Consider the following 13,064-nt stretch of genomic DNA (forward strand, 5'->3'; position numbering starts at 1 on the left):
ATAGACATTTATGACATACCAGATCTACAAATATACTGTACTGTTTAGGAGTACAAAAATAGTCTAAAAAGAGTATATACATTTGAGTGGGAAGAAACTGTACATTGGAGGAGGTTGGGTAGGTGGGGTGGGAACTGTACATTGGAGGTGGTTGGGTGGGTGGGGTGGGGGGAAACTGTACATTGGAGGGGGTTGGGTTTGGACATTTACAGGGGCCAGTTTGGAATTGCAGTCTCCCGTAGGTGCTCTTTGAGAGTGGTTTTGAAAGTGGGTAGTGAATCACATTCCTTTACAGCTGTGGGTAGGGCGTTCCACATGTGGCATAGTTGCGAAACGTGTTTAGTCCCTTGTTTGAGCCTAATTTGAGCCGGGTTCCTGGTAGAATCTCTAGCTGCCCAACCAGAACTGGCAGAGGCCAAAGCCTTTTCTGGAGGGGAGATTTGGAAGGTACAAAGTGTGGTAGAGTATGGGGGGGGGGGGGGGTTCTTCATAATAGAAGGGAATAGATTATACAGTGCCCTAAACACTGTTTAGTGTTTCATAATGGTAGGTCATAACTGCTGCCCCTGCATCTCAGAGGTGGTTTTATCATGAACAAAATTATCAATCCTGAGTCTGACTTTGTTTCTCCGGAAGCTCATGCCTTCATAATTGTTGGTGCCTCGTCAGGGTGCCCCCTCTGTAAGTTCCCAGTTAGCTTTCCCTCTCTCTCTCTCTCAGCAGGCTGTCACGGGCTCTGCAACCACAAACTATCCAAAGCAGGATGTACTGTAACTTTCCAGAGGAACGTAATCCACCATGTGATCTATTCTCTCTCTCGATAATCTTGATGATGACACCATTCTACGGCGTAGGCAGCAAAAAAATTAAACTGCATTATCTGCCAAATCAGTCTTTTTCAGTTTGATTTGAGCAGGTTTTCAGAATGAGAACAACACTGCTTTGTTTTTCTGTCCTGTTCTCACTACATGTTGTGCCGACTACTAAAAATTGGCGAAATAAGTGGACTATAACCAGTTGCGGCTCCCATGGTTTGCCTTTTTCTTTTTGTAGAAAAATATCTCCCAGGTTGCCCACTCCTGCACTAGCCATCCTGCTACAAAGCGTGAATGGCTGAAGCTGCCAACCAAATGCAGACCAAAAAAGCACCCCTCCAAAACTAGAAATGTCACCCACCTCACTTAGTCTGGCGCACAGTGAGTGTCTCCATTATCTTTAGAACCTGGCCAGACCTGGCTGGGACTGTGGCATCATCATGGTTTAGCTTGTGTACCACAGTTGGTGATGTGAATTTTGAAAGGTTGCCTAGCAACCAGAGAGTTTACAAGAAACGCAATGGAGACACAAATCCAACCATACCATGCTGGACCATGACTAGCCCCAGCCAGGCTGAACATAGCTAATGTAGACACGGCCTAGGCTATGTGGAGGGTAACACTGTGCGTCTCTTAACACCTCTAAAAGGAAGATGTGGCTTGGAAGAACAGATGTAGACTCACTTCTTAAACAGATGTCTGTCCAGCATGACGCCATCGGTTGTGTTTTTGAGGGTCTCTTTGAGGGTGTCCGTGGTTTCCTTCAGCCGAGGGTCTCCAGTGCGTAGCCCGGTAGTTTTAAGTGCCTGAGAAAAGCAGCCATGTGAGAAGCACCGAAAGGGGAAACAAGAATCTCATTTGTGAGGTGCTTTCAGAAACAAAGACGACAACGGAGACCATACAGCTGTGAAATGTTCCTCATAACTCCATCTAGGGCTGCACAATTTTTCTCCCTAAGAATTCTCCCTAAGAATTGAGATCACGATTTAATTTTTTTTCAATAAAAACATTTATTGCACTCTTTCTTAAACAGACAACATAATATATATCAAAGTGCTCGACTTAAACTTAAAAGTATCTTGTAACATACAAAAAAGTTGACATTTGACAAGCGCTCCATCAAATGACCACTCGGTTCTGACCTTTGTCCCGACTCTAGTGTCAGAATGTTATGAAGTGGACGGCCATTTTCGATAATACGCTGTTTTTACCCGGTACACACATTACAAAAACATTTCTACAAAACAAATTTTCCGTGGGATTTTTATAAACTTTGGACTGTATGACCATAAGACTTCAGGCTATGGAACTGTTGTGTTGTCCAGCTGCTACCTCTCATCTAGAACCCAAAAACAGGAATCTGGCGACAAGTCAACACAAAAGTAAGAAAATATATTGAATGTTGAATTGAATAATAGCGTGTTTTGCTTTACATCGTATAAGTGTGATTGATATCTTCTATCTTCTATCGATTCCTAGGGTTAAAAAGAAATCCGCCGGCCACAGAGCCTTTGTCTACCGCGCTCCCTACCTGTGGAACAAATTACCTGCCGTCGTCAGGGGCGCCTGCTCTGTCGAAGCTTTTAAATCCCTGCTTAAGACCCATCTTTTCTCTCTCTCCTTCAACCTACCCTGATCTCACCTGGTCGGGGACTGACCTTTAGATTAATCTGTCTAGTTTAGTTAGGATGTCTATTTTCTCCCATCTCTGCTTTTCCACAGTACTACAAACATGAGAACTCTCTAACCCCCCCCCCCCCCCCCCCGTCATCTCTCTGAGTGCCTGTTGTCTCGTAGTGCTGACCAAGGTGATGGATGTCTCGGGGTCTTGGCCAAGATTGCAGAGACTGCTCTACATGCACCACCGAGGCCACGGATCAGCTCCTTACAGTCTTCTGTCCGTGGTCTGTCAACATGGTCTGTGGTCTGTCAACGTGGTTTCATTGCTGGGTTAAGTAATTCTATTCTATTCACATAATATGCTTACTTCATATATCTACTCTATTCACATATATGCTTACCACTTGTATCTATTGCTATGTCCGCCCACTACAATCACGCAAGCTGTCTAACGCCTGTCCTGTCTCCCTGTGAGTTGCTGTCCCGGAGTGCTGACCGGAGTGTCGGACGTCGCGTGATGAAGGCCGGGAGGATGCAACCCTCTCTGCGTGCCCTCCTGTCTCCCTGTCTCCGGCGGTCTCGTAGTGGTGACCGGAGTGCTGGACGTCCCGCGATGATGTCGGGGAGGTTGTGACCCTCTCTGCGCCGCCCCCTATCTCCCTGTCTCTGGCTGTCTCGGAGCGATGACCGGAGTGTTGAACGTCCCGTGATTAAGACAAATGTTCAGGTGCTATTGCATGCACTCATCTGTGTTTCACTACACACATGAGTGCATGCTTACCAACTGTTAGTCTGCAACACTACTATCACCGACATCTAAGAAGGGAGATCTCCCCTTGAATGGCCCTTCTAAGGTTTCTCTCCTCCACACTGCCTGTGGTGCATTTTTCCCTATTGTTAGGTTTTAGTGAGTTTTTCCTTACCTTCGCGTGGGGTATGTCTGGGAGTGCTTGCATTCATTCATTTATTTGCATTTATTTTTAAATTTGTTGGACCTTATGGTGTTCTCGTTTTATTCTTGACTTATTTATGTTTCTTCTTGACTTGTTTAAAGAAGACGTGTCCGGCCCATGGGGACATTAACGTGTGTTGTCGGGCCTTACAAATAAATTTGATTTGATATCGCAACTGGGATTGTTCAGAAGCAATAAGTCAACGCGTGAATGCAGCATGATGTGAATGCATAGGGGAATAGGAGTGAGTGTTTTAATGCAACTGATCTCCATTTTGACGCAAATACAAATACATCAGAATCGTCGTCATATAGAAATGAGATCCCGACCCATACGTCTATGAATCGAGATTGTGATATTTTTGCAATTAATCGTGCGGCTCTAAATCCATCAGTTGCATAACTTACGGTGATAAACTTGTGGGCGGGGATCTTCTCTTGGCCTTCTGCGATTGTGTAGAAGAGCAAATCCTCCAGGCTGGGAAGAATGCCTGCATTCCTTCGCCTAGGTAGGTGCAGACAGAGACATAGCGGTGTAAGACAGCAGCCCCTCCATCAGTGTTAAAGGATCATTCAAGTTATTTACACCTTATTCTTCAATCATTGGCGTCACAATGATTGATCACAACTTCATCACAACATGCTAATTTGGTGGTACAATGGATACTATTTGGGTGAAATCATTATGATAAAATAAATAGGGTCTAGGTAAAAAAAATATATATTATCCTTTAAAAAAGGAACAGCGAATTATCTACTATAATGTAAACAAAATGGATATAATGACAGCACTGCTTATTAGCCATCTGAGAGCACCACAGGCAGAGAGAGAGGGTGTTAGCAGGCAGTGTGTCTAGAACTTGACCTTGACCTTATTATGGCCAAATCATACATCTATGGATAGGGAAAATGCTCCTCTTTCCAATGGCAGGGTTGAATCTGGATTTAGTCATTTCCTTGCGCTTTTACGATAATTAGAATTTTTTCGATAAATTCGTATTTCCGATAAATCGTATAAAACATCGGTAAAAATGAAAATATACACTTTGACTACCGTTGCCACTTTGCCGACCTCTAGTGGCTCGGGTGTGCATTTCTTTTAATACAATATATAGATAGAATTAAAGCCCTATTTGTTGCCTGTCGATTGCCCTTTCAGGTGACAAAATCCGTTCAGCAGTTCTCGAGTTACATGCCGATATGTGAGGCGTGCCCCAAAGTACGCAAAAGTACACATTACCACCCGCGACTCCCGGGGCTCTAGCTCAGTCAATCATTTGGCGATCTCGAAAATCTTTGCACAGGGTTGTAGCCAATGAGTGTGGCTTTCCAATGATACCCCATGATATGATAATTGGGGATCTAATACGGTCTCTATTGATCGATTTATGATAAAGAAAAGCAGGCTCAACAGGTTAATATCAACATTGCCGTTGATATAGTGATCTGGGTCAAATAGCTGTGGTCAAAGACAGCGCGTCACATAGGAACGAGGAGAGGGGCGGGCCTGTCATTTGCTATGCCGAGATGATAATGATGATGATGATGAATATTACAAATGTGAGTTTCTTGCAGTGTAAGTTAGAACAGGATGCAAGGCTGATACGAGCAGACGTGGAGAGAGAGAGAGACTAGAGGGTGGTGGGAGGGGCCTCCCCTCCCCCCCCCCCCCCCCCTCCTATGCCTCGAGGAGGCTAGCTTCGGCTAACAAAGAAGGGTTTTGGCTAACGACGAGGCCTCAGCCACCATTGGACTAACAGCAGAAGAGACGATAGAATAATGAATTTAGTGTTCCATCAAAGACTTTTCAAGGACAATACGAAATGGGTAACATCTGAGGCTTTTGTTTATGTAATAAACAACGTGTTCCGAGAAAAGTAACATGTCTGATGGTGTGAATTATTATGATTACGGATTGCATTAAAGGGGAATGACCACGATGTACAGCCAGCATGAGAAGACGTCGGAGAAATAAACGCAGAAACTACACGGGCCAACAGATGAAGAAGTGATAAGGGGCTGATTGTGGTTTGCCAGAATCCAACAAAGTGCTACTGTAGGATTGCCCACTTAAAAAGGTAATTTCACCGAAAAACAAATGACGATTTTGCACATAATCTCACACATCAAAAAATTCTAAACAGTTTTGCACACATTCATTTAGTTCACCAGTTATTGAAAGTAAATTATATAAGACATGGTATATCTATTTGATGGTGCTGTAATTAACACAACACAAGGATTCAATGACCTCGATGACATCACTGGTGGCCATATTCAAACTAATTTACGCTCGATAACTGTCGAACTAAAGGAATGTGTGCAAAACTGAGTTTTTGGATGTGTGTGAGATTATGTGCAAAATAAATCAGCATTGTTTTTAGTGAAGTGCCCCTTTAATAGCTGCTGCAATAAAGCCGTGTTGCCACTTGTGTGTTCTGGGCAGTGTGAATGAAAAGCTCATCAGGAAGCAGTCAATAGTCTTATCACGTTAGTGAGGGATTTCAAAGGCCAGTGCCTGCGATTAGAAATATTGAATGGAACCTGAATAGGGTGCTTGACACACAGGTGGGTGTATGTTCAAGAAGGTGCTATCTGATGACTGTGTTAAAGTGGAGATGAAGCAGTGAACAATGTGATCCTAGTTTGTTTGTTGTGTACCTTGTGTAAGACAGGGTCCTATAATAAAATGTGAAATCCTGCTTATTTGTCTGAAAAATCAAATATAATTTCCCTGTTTTCGCCATGGGCGTCGCCATTTTGTTGCTGACGTCACGGTGTTGGTTTGGTGTATACACTGCTGATTAGCTGCATAGTAAACATGGACTGTCGGGTCAGTCAAATGTTGCCTACCAAACAACGGGACCACAGTGATTCTTTTTGTATTGCTCCTGGCTGTTCTAACAGATTTTACTGTGTGAAAGAGAGAGGAAAGTTGGTTAATTTCCACAAACTACCAGTGAAAAAAACAGTGTTGTTGGCACGTTGGCTCAGGCTGGCTGCACTCAGGCGGCGCGATCAGCCTGTTGGACAGGGAATGAAGATCTCCAGCGAACACTTCATTGCCTCGGATTATGTTGTTGTGGGTGGGAGGTTTGTCCAGAATACCACTAATCAGCTGAAGCCTGATGCGGTTCCCTCGGTCTTCGACAGACAGACCGGGCCCGGCGCACCGGGCGCAGGCAGTTCAGCGTCGGGAGCATTTAGCCTGCTGGCTACCTAGCTCCAGGTACCAGCGTCAGCTCCCGGAGCGATGGCTAGCTAAGCCAGGTACCAGCATCAGCTCCCGGAGCGATGGGTAGTTAGGCCCCGTTTAGACGGAACCGCTAGCAGGTGAATCCGCAATTTTTTTTTTCAGATGTGCCTTTCGTTTATACGGAAACGCCGTTTTTACGGGGTGAAACCGTAAAAAAGTGAGACCACCTTCCAGGGTGGAATTCCTAGAAACGGTAAACCTTTGCACTCTCGTCTAAACTGTCAAACCGCATAAAACGATGACGAAAGGGTCGTCAAGGCTCTCGTCGCGCCTACTGCTTACATCACAGGCATGCGCCAGTAGCCTAGAAGCGTAAACAAAGCATGTCTGATTCTATCCATGGCGATCACCTGAAGGCTACATTGGCAGTACTTTTAAATACACAAGAATCTGTCCCACGGCTATCACAACTATTATGACTGGACCCCCACCGTCTGTGAGTGACTCTGCTTTGGTCCAATCACATTCCCCACCCACACTCTGCGAATCAGAGGCAGAGTAGGGCGGGTCTTCACAGCACGTCATGTGACATATGCGCCAATCGTGTGACAGCGGGGCTCCGTTGTCTCGAGTTGTTACAGCCTCGTCTGCACGGAGAATTCCACCCCAAAACGCTTGTCTAAACGCAAAATTAAAAGTGAAACCGCAAGACGACTTTTGCGGTTTCTGTTCAGACTTCCATCCCAAAACGCTCGTCTAAACGTAGCATTAGTTAGCAACACCAGCTGGGTACCAGCGTTAGCTCCGGGAGCGATGGCTAGCTAAGCCAGGTACCAGCGTCAGCTCCCGGTGCGATGGCTAGTTAGTTAGCAGCAATCGAATCGAATATTCATTTTGTAAAAAAAGAAAAAAATGAATTATAATTTTTTTTTATAAAATGCATTTTTTTTTAATGCAAACACTTATTTAATTCCTTTTTATATTTAGAGGCAGCCTAATTTTCATAGCCTAATTGATCAAAAGATGCACATGGTACCGTTTGTTTGTTTATTAAAGCCGGTTGATAGGCCAATGCAATGCTGTTATTATAGGCTAAGGCTACGATGGTGAATGGTGTAATTTTGATTTATTGTCGGTCAGCTGATAAAAAAAATATATATATATATTTTTTTTTTATACATTTTTGGGGGGGGGGGGGGGGGGGGCGAATATATTCGAATATCCGATATTATGAAACACGAATTTTCGAATAGCACTTTTGCTAGAAAGTCCCAACCCTAATAAATACTTTCTCCTTTTAAAAACAGAGCTGCTGAAAAATGGATTCTAGGGCAAAGAAGTCAGCCTGAAGGCTAGTATGCGTATGCAGGGTTTAGCCGGTAATTGCAGTTTATTTTTTACCAGGAAAATCTGTTGGAAGTCCAACATATTTAAATCTCTCCAGTCATAATGTCCTGTGAAACTAATTCCCTCTAAGTAACGTATGTGCAGTAAAAGTGTTTTTTTGTCACTGAAACAGAAATCTACAGAAGTCTCCCTGAAATACCTTGCGATATGGATTTGAGAGGTGCGTGTGTGTGTGTGTTACTTAGGGCTGTCCCCAAAGCCTGTTTTTGGGCTTCGAACTTCGTCAGGGTTTTTCGAACGGACGTTCACTTCGAACCTTCGTTTTTAATAATAATAAAAAAAGAATTAAAATATATATATTTCAAAACGTATTTTATAAAAAAAAAATTGTCCACTTTTTCTTCTGTGTTTTTCTCCCATCCCAATTTTAGTCGTTATGCCAATTCTCCCCTCCCCTTCCTGGTCGTTGCTCGCATGTGCACCCCACTGGTCGATCTAGGGAGGCCTGAAGTCTATCGGATGCTTCCTCCGAGACATAGGAGACAGCCAGCAGCATCTGTTCACCTGCCAGCGCGGACTCTCATCTCCCTCCCTCGCTGTGCAGGCGCCCTGACCGACCTGTAGGAGTCGCTGTTTACAACGACCAGAATACCACCCCACCGGCTTCCCTCCCGCTGACTCTGCCAATTGAGCCAGTATGACGGCCGGCCAAGCCGGAGGCAACGCTGACAGCCGGATTCGATACCAGTGTCTCTCGCGTTGGTGACGAGCGCTTAGTCCGCTGCGCCACCCCGCCAGATTTTTTTTTATTTATTTTTTTATTAACTATCCTTAGTGATTAATCTGATTAAATTAGTCTTTTTTGTTTTTATTAAATCAACTTTCTTTAATGAACTCAGTTTTAATACTATAATATTAGTGTAGCCTAATCTTCATCTGCAACTGTGAAGAAAACCCCATTGGTTTAAACAGAATGAATAGACCCATAAATTCTTTTTAATATATAGAAATAAAATAAAAAAATTAAATCAAAAATCAAAAATCAAAGATTCAAACGTTGAGGCGGCTGGGTGGCGTAGTGGAGATTGCGCTCGTCACCAATACAAGAGACTCCGGTATCGAATCCCAGTCTCAGCATTGCCTTCGGCTTGGGCCGGCCGTCGTACTGGCTCATTTGGCAGAGTCAGCGGGTGGAAGTCGATGGGTGGGGATTGGACGTTGTGGACAGCGACCCCTACGGGTCGGTTGGGAAACGCCTGCACAGCAGAGACAGGAAGTGGCGAGGGTAGTGTGAGCCTCCCATGCGTTACACCTCGCCAATGATAGTCCGCGCTGGCAGGCGAAAAGATGTGACAGGGCCAGGATGCCTCCTCGTGTGCCGGAGGGAACACGTGATGCAAGGCTTCTATCCTCTCTACAACCGACCAGTGGGGGGCATAGTCGAGCAACGTTCAAGACAGGGGAGGGGAGAATTGGATACACGAAATTGGGATGGGAGAAAAATAGAAAATAAGTAGAAAAGGTGGATAAAAAAAAAAATATTCAAATGTTGATTTAGAATTTTAATGCCAACGTAACAAACGAAGGTCCAGCCCAGTGTGTGTGCGTGCATGTGTGAACAAGGAAAACAAACAAGGACTGAAGTAACGTTTGTTGTGTTGGGACTACAGCTACCATAGCGTTATCTAAAAGATTAAAACAATAGACCTCATTCTCAAACTGACTTATGAGAAAGTTAAAGACATTTCTATGTAACTCGATTTACGAAGTTATTTGGCATTCTCGAACGGCTTTTTTGTAAATTCGTTAGGATTTACAAACTCGAAAAGGCAGTTGTAAGTCAGACAGACCAGTGTGCGTCTGTGTTTTTAACGGCTTCCTTGGGGATTGTGGTCACTTAGATTCTACAGACATCCGTGGAATTAAATAATTATAATAAAAATAAATACGACCATGTCTGGGTGTATTGGTGTGTAGTAGTACCCAAGTTTTGAATGGCTTCATTTGGGAGAAGTCCTTGGGGATTGTAGTCACTTCGATTCTACAGACATCCGTGGAAATTAAATAATTATGATAATAAACACGACAATATTTGTATCATTAACAATTACGTTTTATAGTCATGACTCAACAAACCATGTCCGAAAATAAATAAGAACGAAACCCAATCACGATGTAGCTATAGTGGAATACTGTATTACATTTACATTACATTTACATTTAGTCATTTAGCTGACGCTTTTATCCAAAGCGACTTACAGTACAAGTTCTGTACGACAAGCCATCAGGAAGGGCACAACTCTATCAGCTGAGCAACAATGTTCATCAAAGTGTTGAGTGCTACAGTCTGGGAACAAAATAACTGGGCGCCCATCGCCAAATGCGTGTAGATTTACCGTCTGGCGTCTAACAATAATAGTCTGCCCGCCAGCTGGCGTGTACTTCATATCGATACTCTTATTTTGAAAATCCTGTGCGGGTCTCATTACCGCCCCAAGCGCAGCTCCAGTCATAATATCTGGGCTCCGGCAGCTAGCAACGTTCAGGTTCATATGATACTCTTATTTTGAAAAACCCTTAGCAACTCCGCGAGTCATATGATATCCGCCCACTCAGTGTTGTTTCTTGAAAACAGAGCAGCGTTGTAAACAGAGCAGCGTTAACACAGCAGTGCGCCTACAGACGCGAAATAAGTCTGTGATGTTTTTTTTTCTTCTCACGAGTCCAATGCAGCTACATGCTTTGCACCGTCGCCATTCCTTTATGCCCACATCGCCCGAAATTAACGTTTATGTACCAATCACTACAACGTTAACGTCAGCTAACAAGCTAATCCTGATGATCAGACGAGGCAGAGCCACAGTGAACAGCACTGAGGAAAGGGAAATGGGGGGGGGGGGGGGGGCACTCTCCCCTTCCCTGTGTGTGTGCGTGCGTTTGGAAAGACGACGGAGTCACTAGTCAGGACTCAGGACAGGAGTATATTATAGTAAACTGAGGATTACTGAGGATGGACAGATAATGTTGATATTCAAATATAAAAAATTTTGAGAGGAGTGGAAGTTTGAAGACAGACTACAATATGATGCGGGGGTGGTGAGTTGAAACACAGTGTGCGTGTGTGTCCCGACCCCACTTCTATGTTTCAATAAATTATTTGCATTTTAAAACTATTAACGCTGACTCATTCCTTCAGTCCACTCAAAATTATGCTAATATTCCTTATGTTGTTTATGATATTAATTGAAAATAGCATATGAGAGTATTATATGTAATAATAACACATGGCGATATACTAAAAAGCTATTTATAATTTTTGGCTAGTAAAAAATCTGCCCGGCTGGTACTTTTAAAAATCTACCAGCCAGATGGCTGGTAAGTCAAAAAGTTAAGTTTGTTCCCTGGCTACAGTGTAGGTTAGTTTATTAGGACAAGAGCATGACAGTACGGTTAGTTAGGGTTAGATCTTTTTATTTTTATTTTTTATTCAGATAATGGTGCGTCTTTATCGACGGCGAAAGATTGGACGTGTTTCGGCTGTCCTAACTGGGGTGGGTAGTTCATTCCACCATTGTGGGGCAAGGACTGAGAATAGGCGACTTCTCTTTAATGACCCTCCCGGAGCTTGGATAGGAGTAGGTCTGAGGCGGCCAGAAGATGCAGAGCGTAGGGGTCTTGAGGGTGTGTAGTTAGAGACCATTGACCGGAGGTAGGCAGGAGCGGTTCCCTTTGCCGCACGGTATGCTAGGTCGAGGGCCTTGAAGCGGACTATCCAGTGTTTTTGGTTGAATGAGTACGAGTATTGAGTATTAATATTCCATATACCGTCTTGTTCTCTATGATATTATTTATTGTTGGTTTTATTTATTTATTACATTGCTTAGTGCGCACAAGGGCTGTCCCCGACTAAGGATTTGGATGGTCGACTATGATTGGCCAAAATTTGCCGTTAGTCGACTATTGGTCGACTAAAAAAAAAATATATATATATATATATATATATAATATTTTTAAATTTTTTTTTTTATTATTTGATTTTTTTTGTTTTTTATCATTCCATTTGGGCTGTGGCCCCGGGGGTGCTTAATGTCTGAAGGAGTCGACTGAAGGCTTCTTGTCCTCTGCAAAAGCATGCAATTGGTCCACTGATGGATACATCTTGATATTTGTCTAGTCTAGTGTGTTCATTAGATGGGTGAAATCCTCTTTCAGTGCCTCTGTGCCTGTTTTCGTAGGCAGTTAGCCTCTGGTTAAACCACGAGGTTTAAACCACGTGAACTTTGGAAATTACTCAACAATCAACTAGGCTGCAGTAAAAAACTCAAAACCAGGTTCTCAAACATAAACATAAAGACGGACAACACGCTCATCACAGACAAGCTGGATGTAGCCAATTACTTAAACACTTTCTTCACAAACATAGCCACAACACTGGTAAACAAACTACCCTCCCACTCAGGGCAGTATGGGGTAGAACACATAGTAGCATACTACATGAACCTAGGCGTCCACAAAGACGACTTCAAACTGGAAATAGTAACTACAGATGAGGTACTCAAAAAACTGAGCGCCCTCCAACCAAACAAGGCCACTGGCCATGACAACATCCCCTCCAAATTCCTCAGAGACTCAGCAGCAGCCATCACCCCAGTCATCACACACATAATAAACCTCTCCATAAAACAGGGACACGTCCCCAAGGACTTCAAAATTGCGAGAGTAACACCCCTGCACAAAAAGGGCAGCAAATTAGACCCGGGTAACTACCGCCCTGTTTCTATCCTTACATCCATCTCGAAAGTCATGGAAAAAATAGTATACGAACAGATCGAAAAATACCTTGCGGAAAAAAATCTAATCTACGAATTCCAATCTGGCTTCAGAACATCCCACTCCACTGACACATGCCTTCTCTACTTGAACGACCACATCAAACAAGAGGTGGACGCGGGCAAATACTGCGGCATGGTCATGCTGGACCTACAAAAGGCCTTCGACACTGTCAATCACACCATTCTGATTGACAAGCTAAAAGCAATTGGTTTTGATAGTTTATCAGTGAGCTGGATACAATCCTACCTGGAGGGGAGGGAACAGATGGTGGAAGTAAACGGTACCCTATCCCCCCCCCTCA

General features: G+C 43.7%; 1 protein-coding gene across 1 annotated transcript in view; it reads right to left on the reverse strand.

Annotated features, from left to right (window-relative positions):
- Positions 1 to 13,064, reverse strand: part of LOC311226025 (glutaminase kidney isoform, mitochondrial-like) — a gene marked incomplete at both ends in the record, with an annotated part of 153,827 nt that overhangs the window by 100,541 nt on the left and 40,222 nt on the right. The window contains 2 exon segments of the mRNA XM_084311406.1: positions 1,500 to 1,621; positions 3,796 to 3,892. Of these exon segments, the coding sequence (XP_084167532.1) occupies positions 1,500 to 1,621; positions 3,796 to 3,892 (219 nt within the window).

Source organism: Notolepis coatsorum, assembly GCF_963971535.1.
Source record: "Notolepis coatsorum genome assembly, chromosome: 3".
Classification (NCBI taxonomy): domain Eukaryota; kingdom Metazoa; phylum Chordata; class Actinopteri; order Aulopiformes; family Paralepididae; genus Notolepis; species Notolepis coatsorum.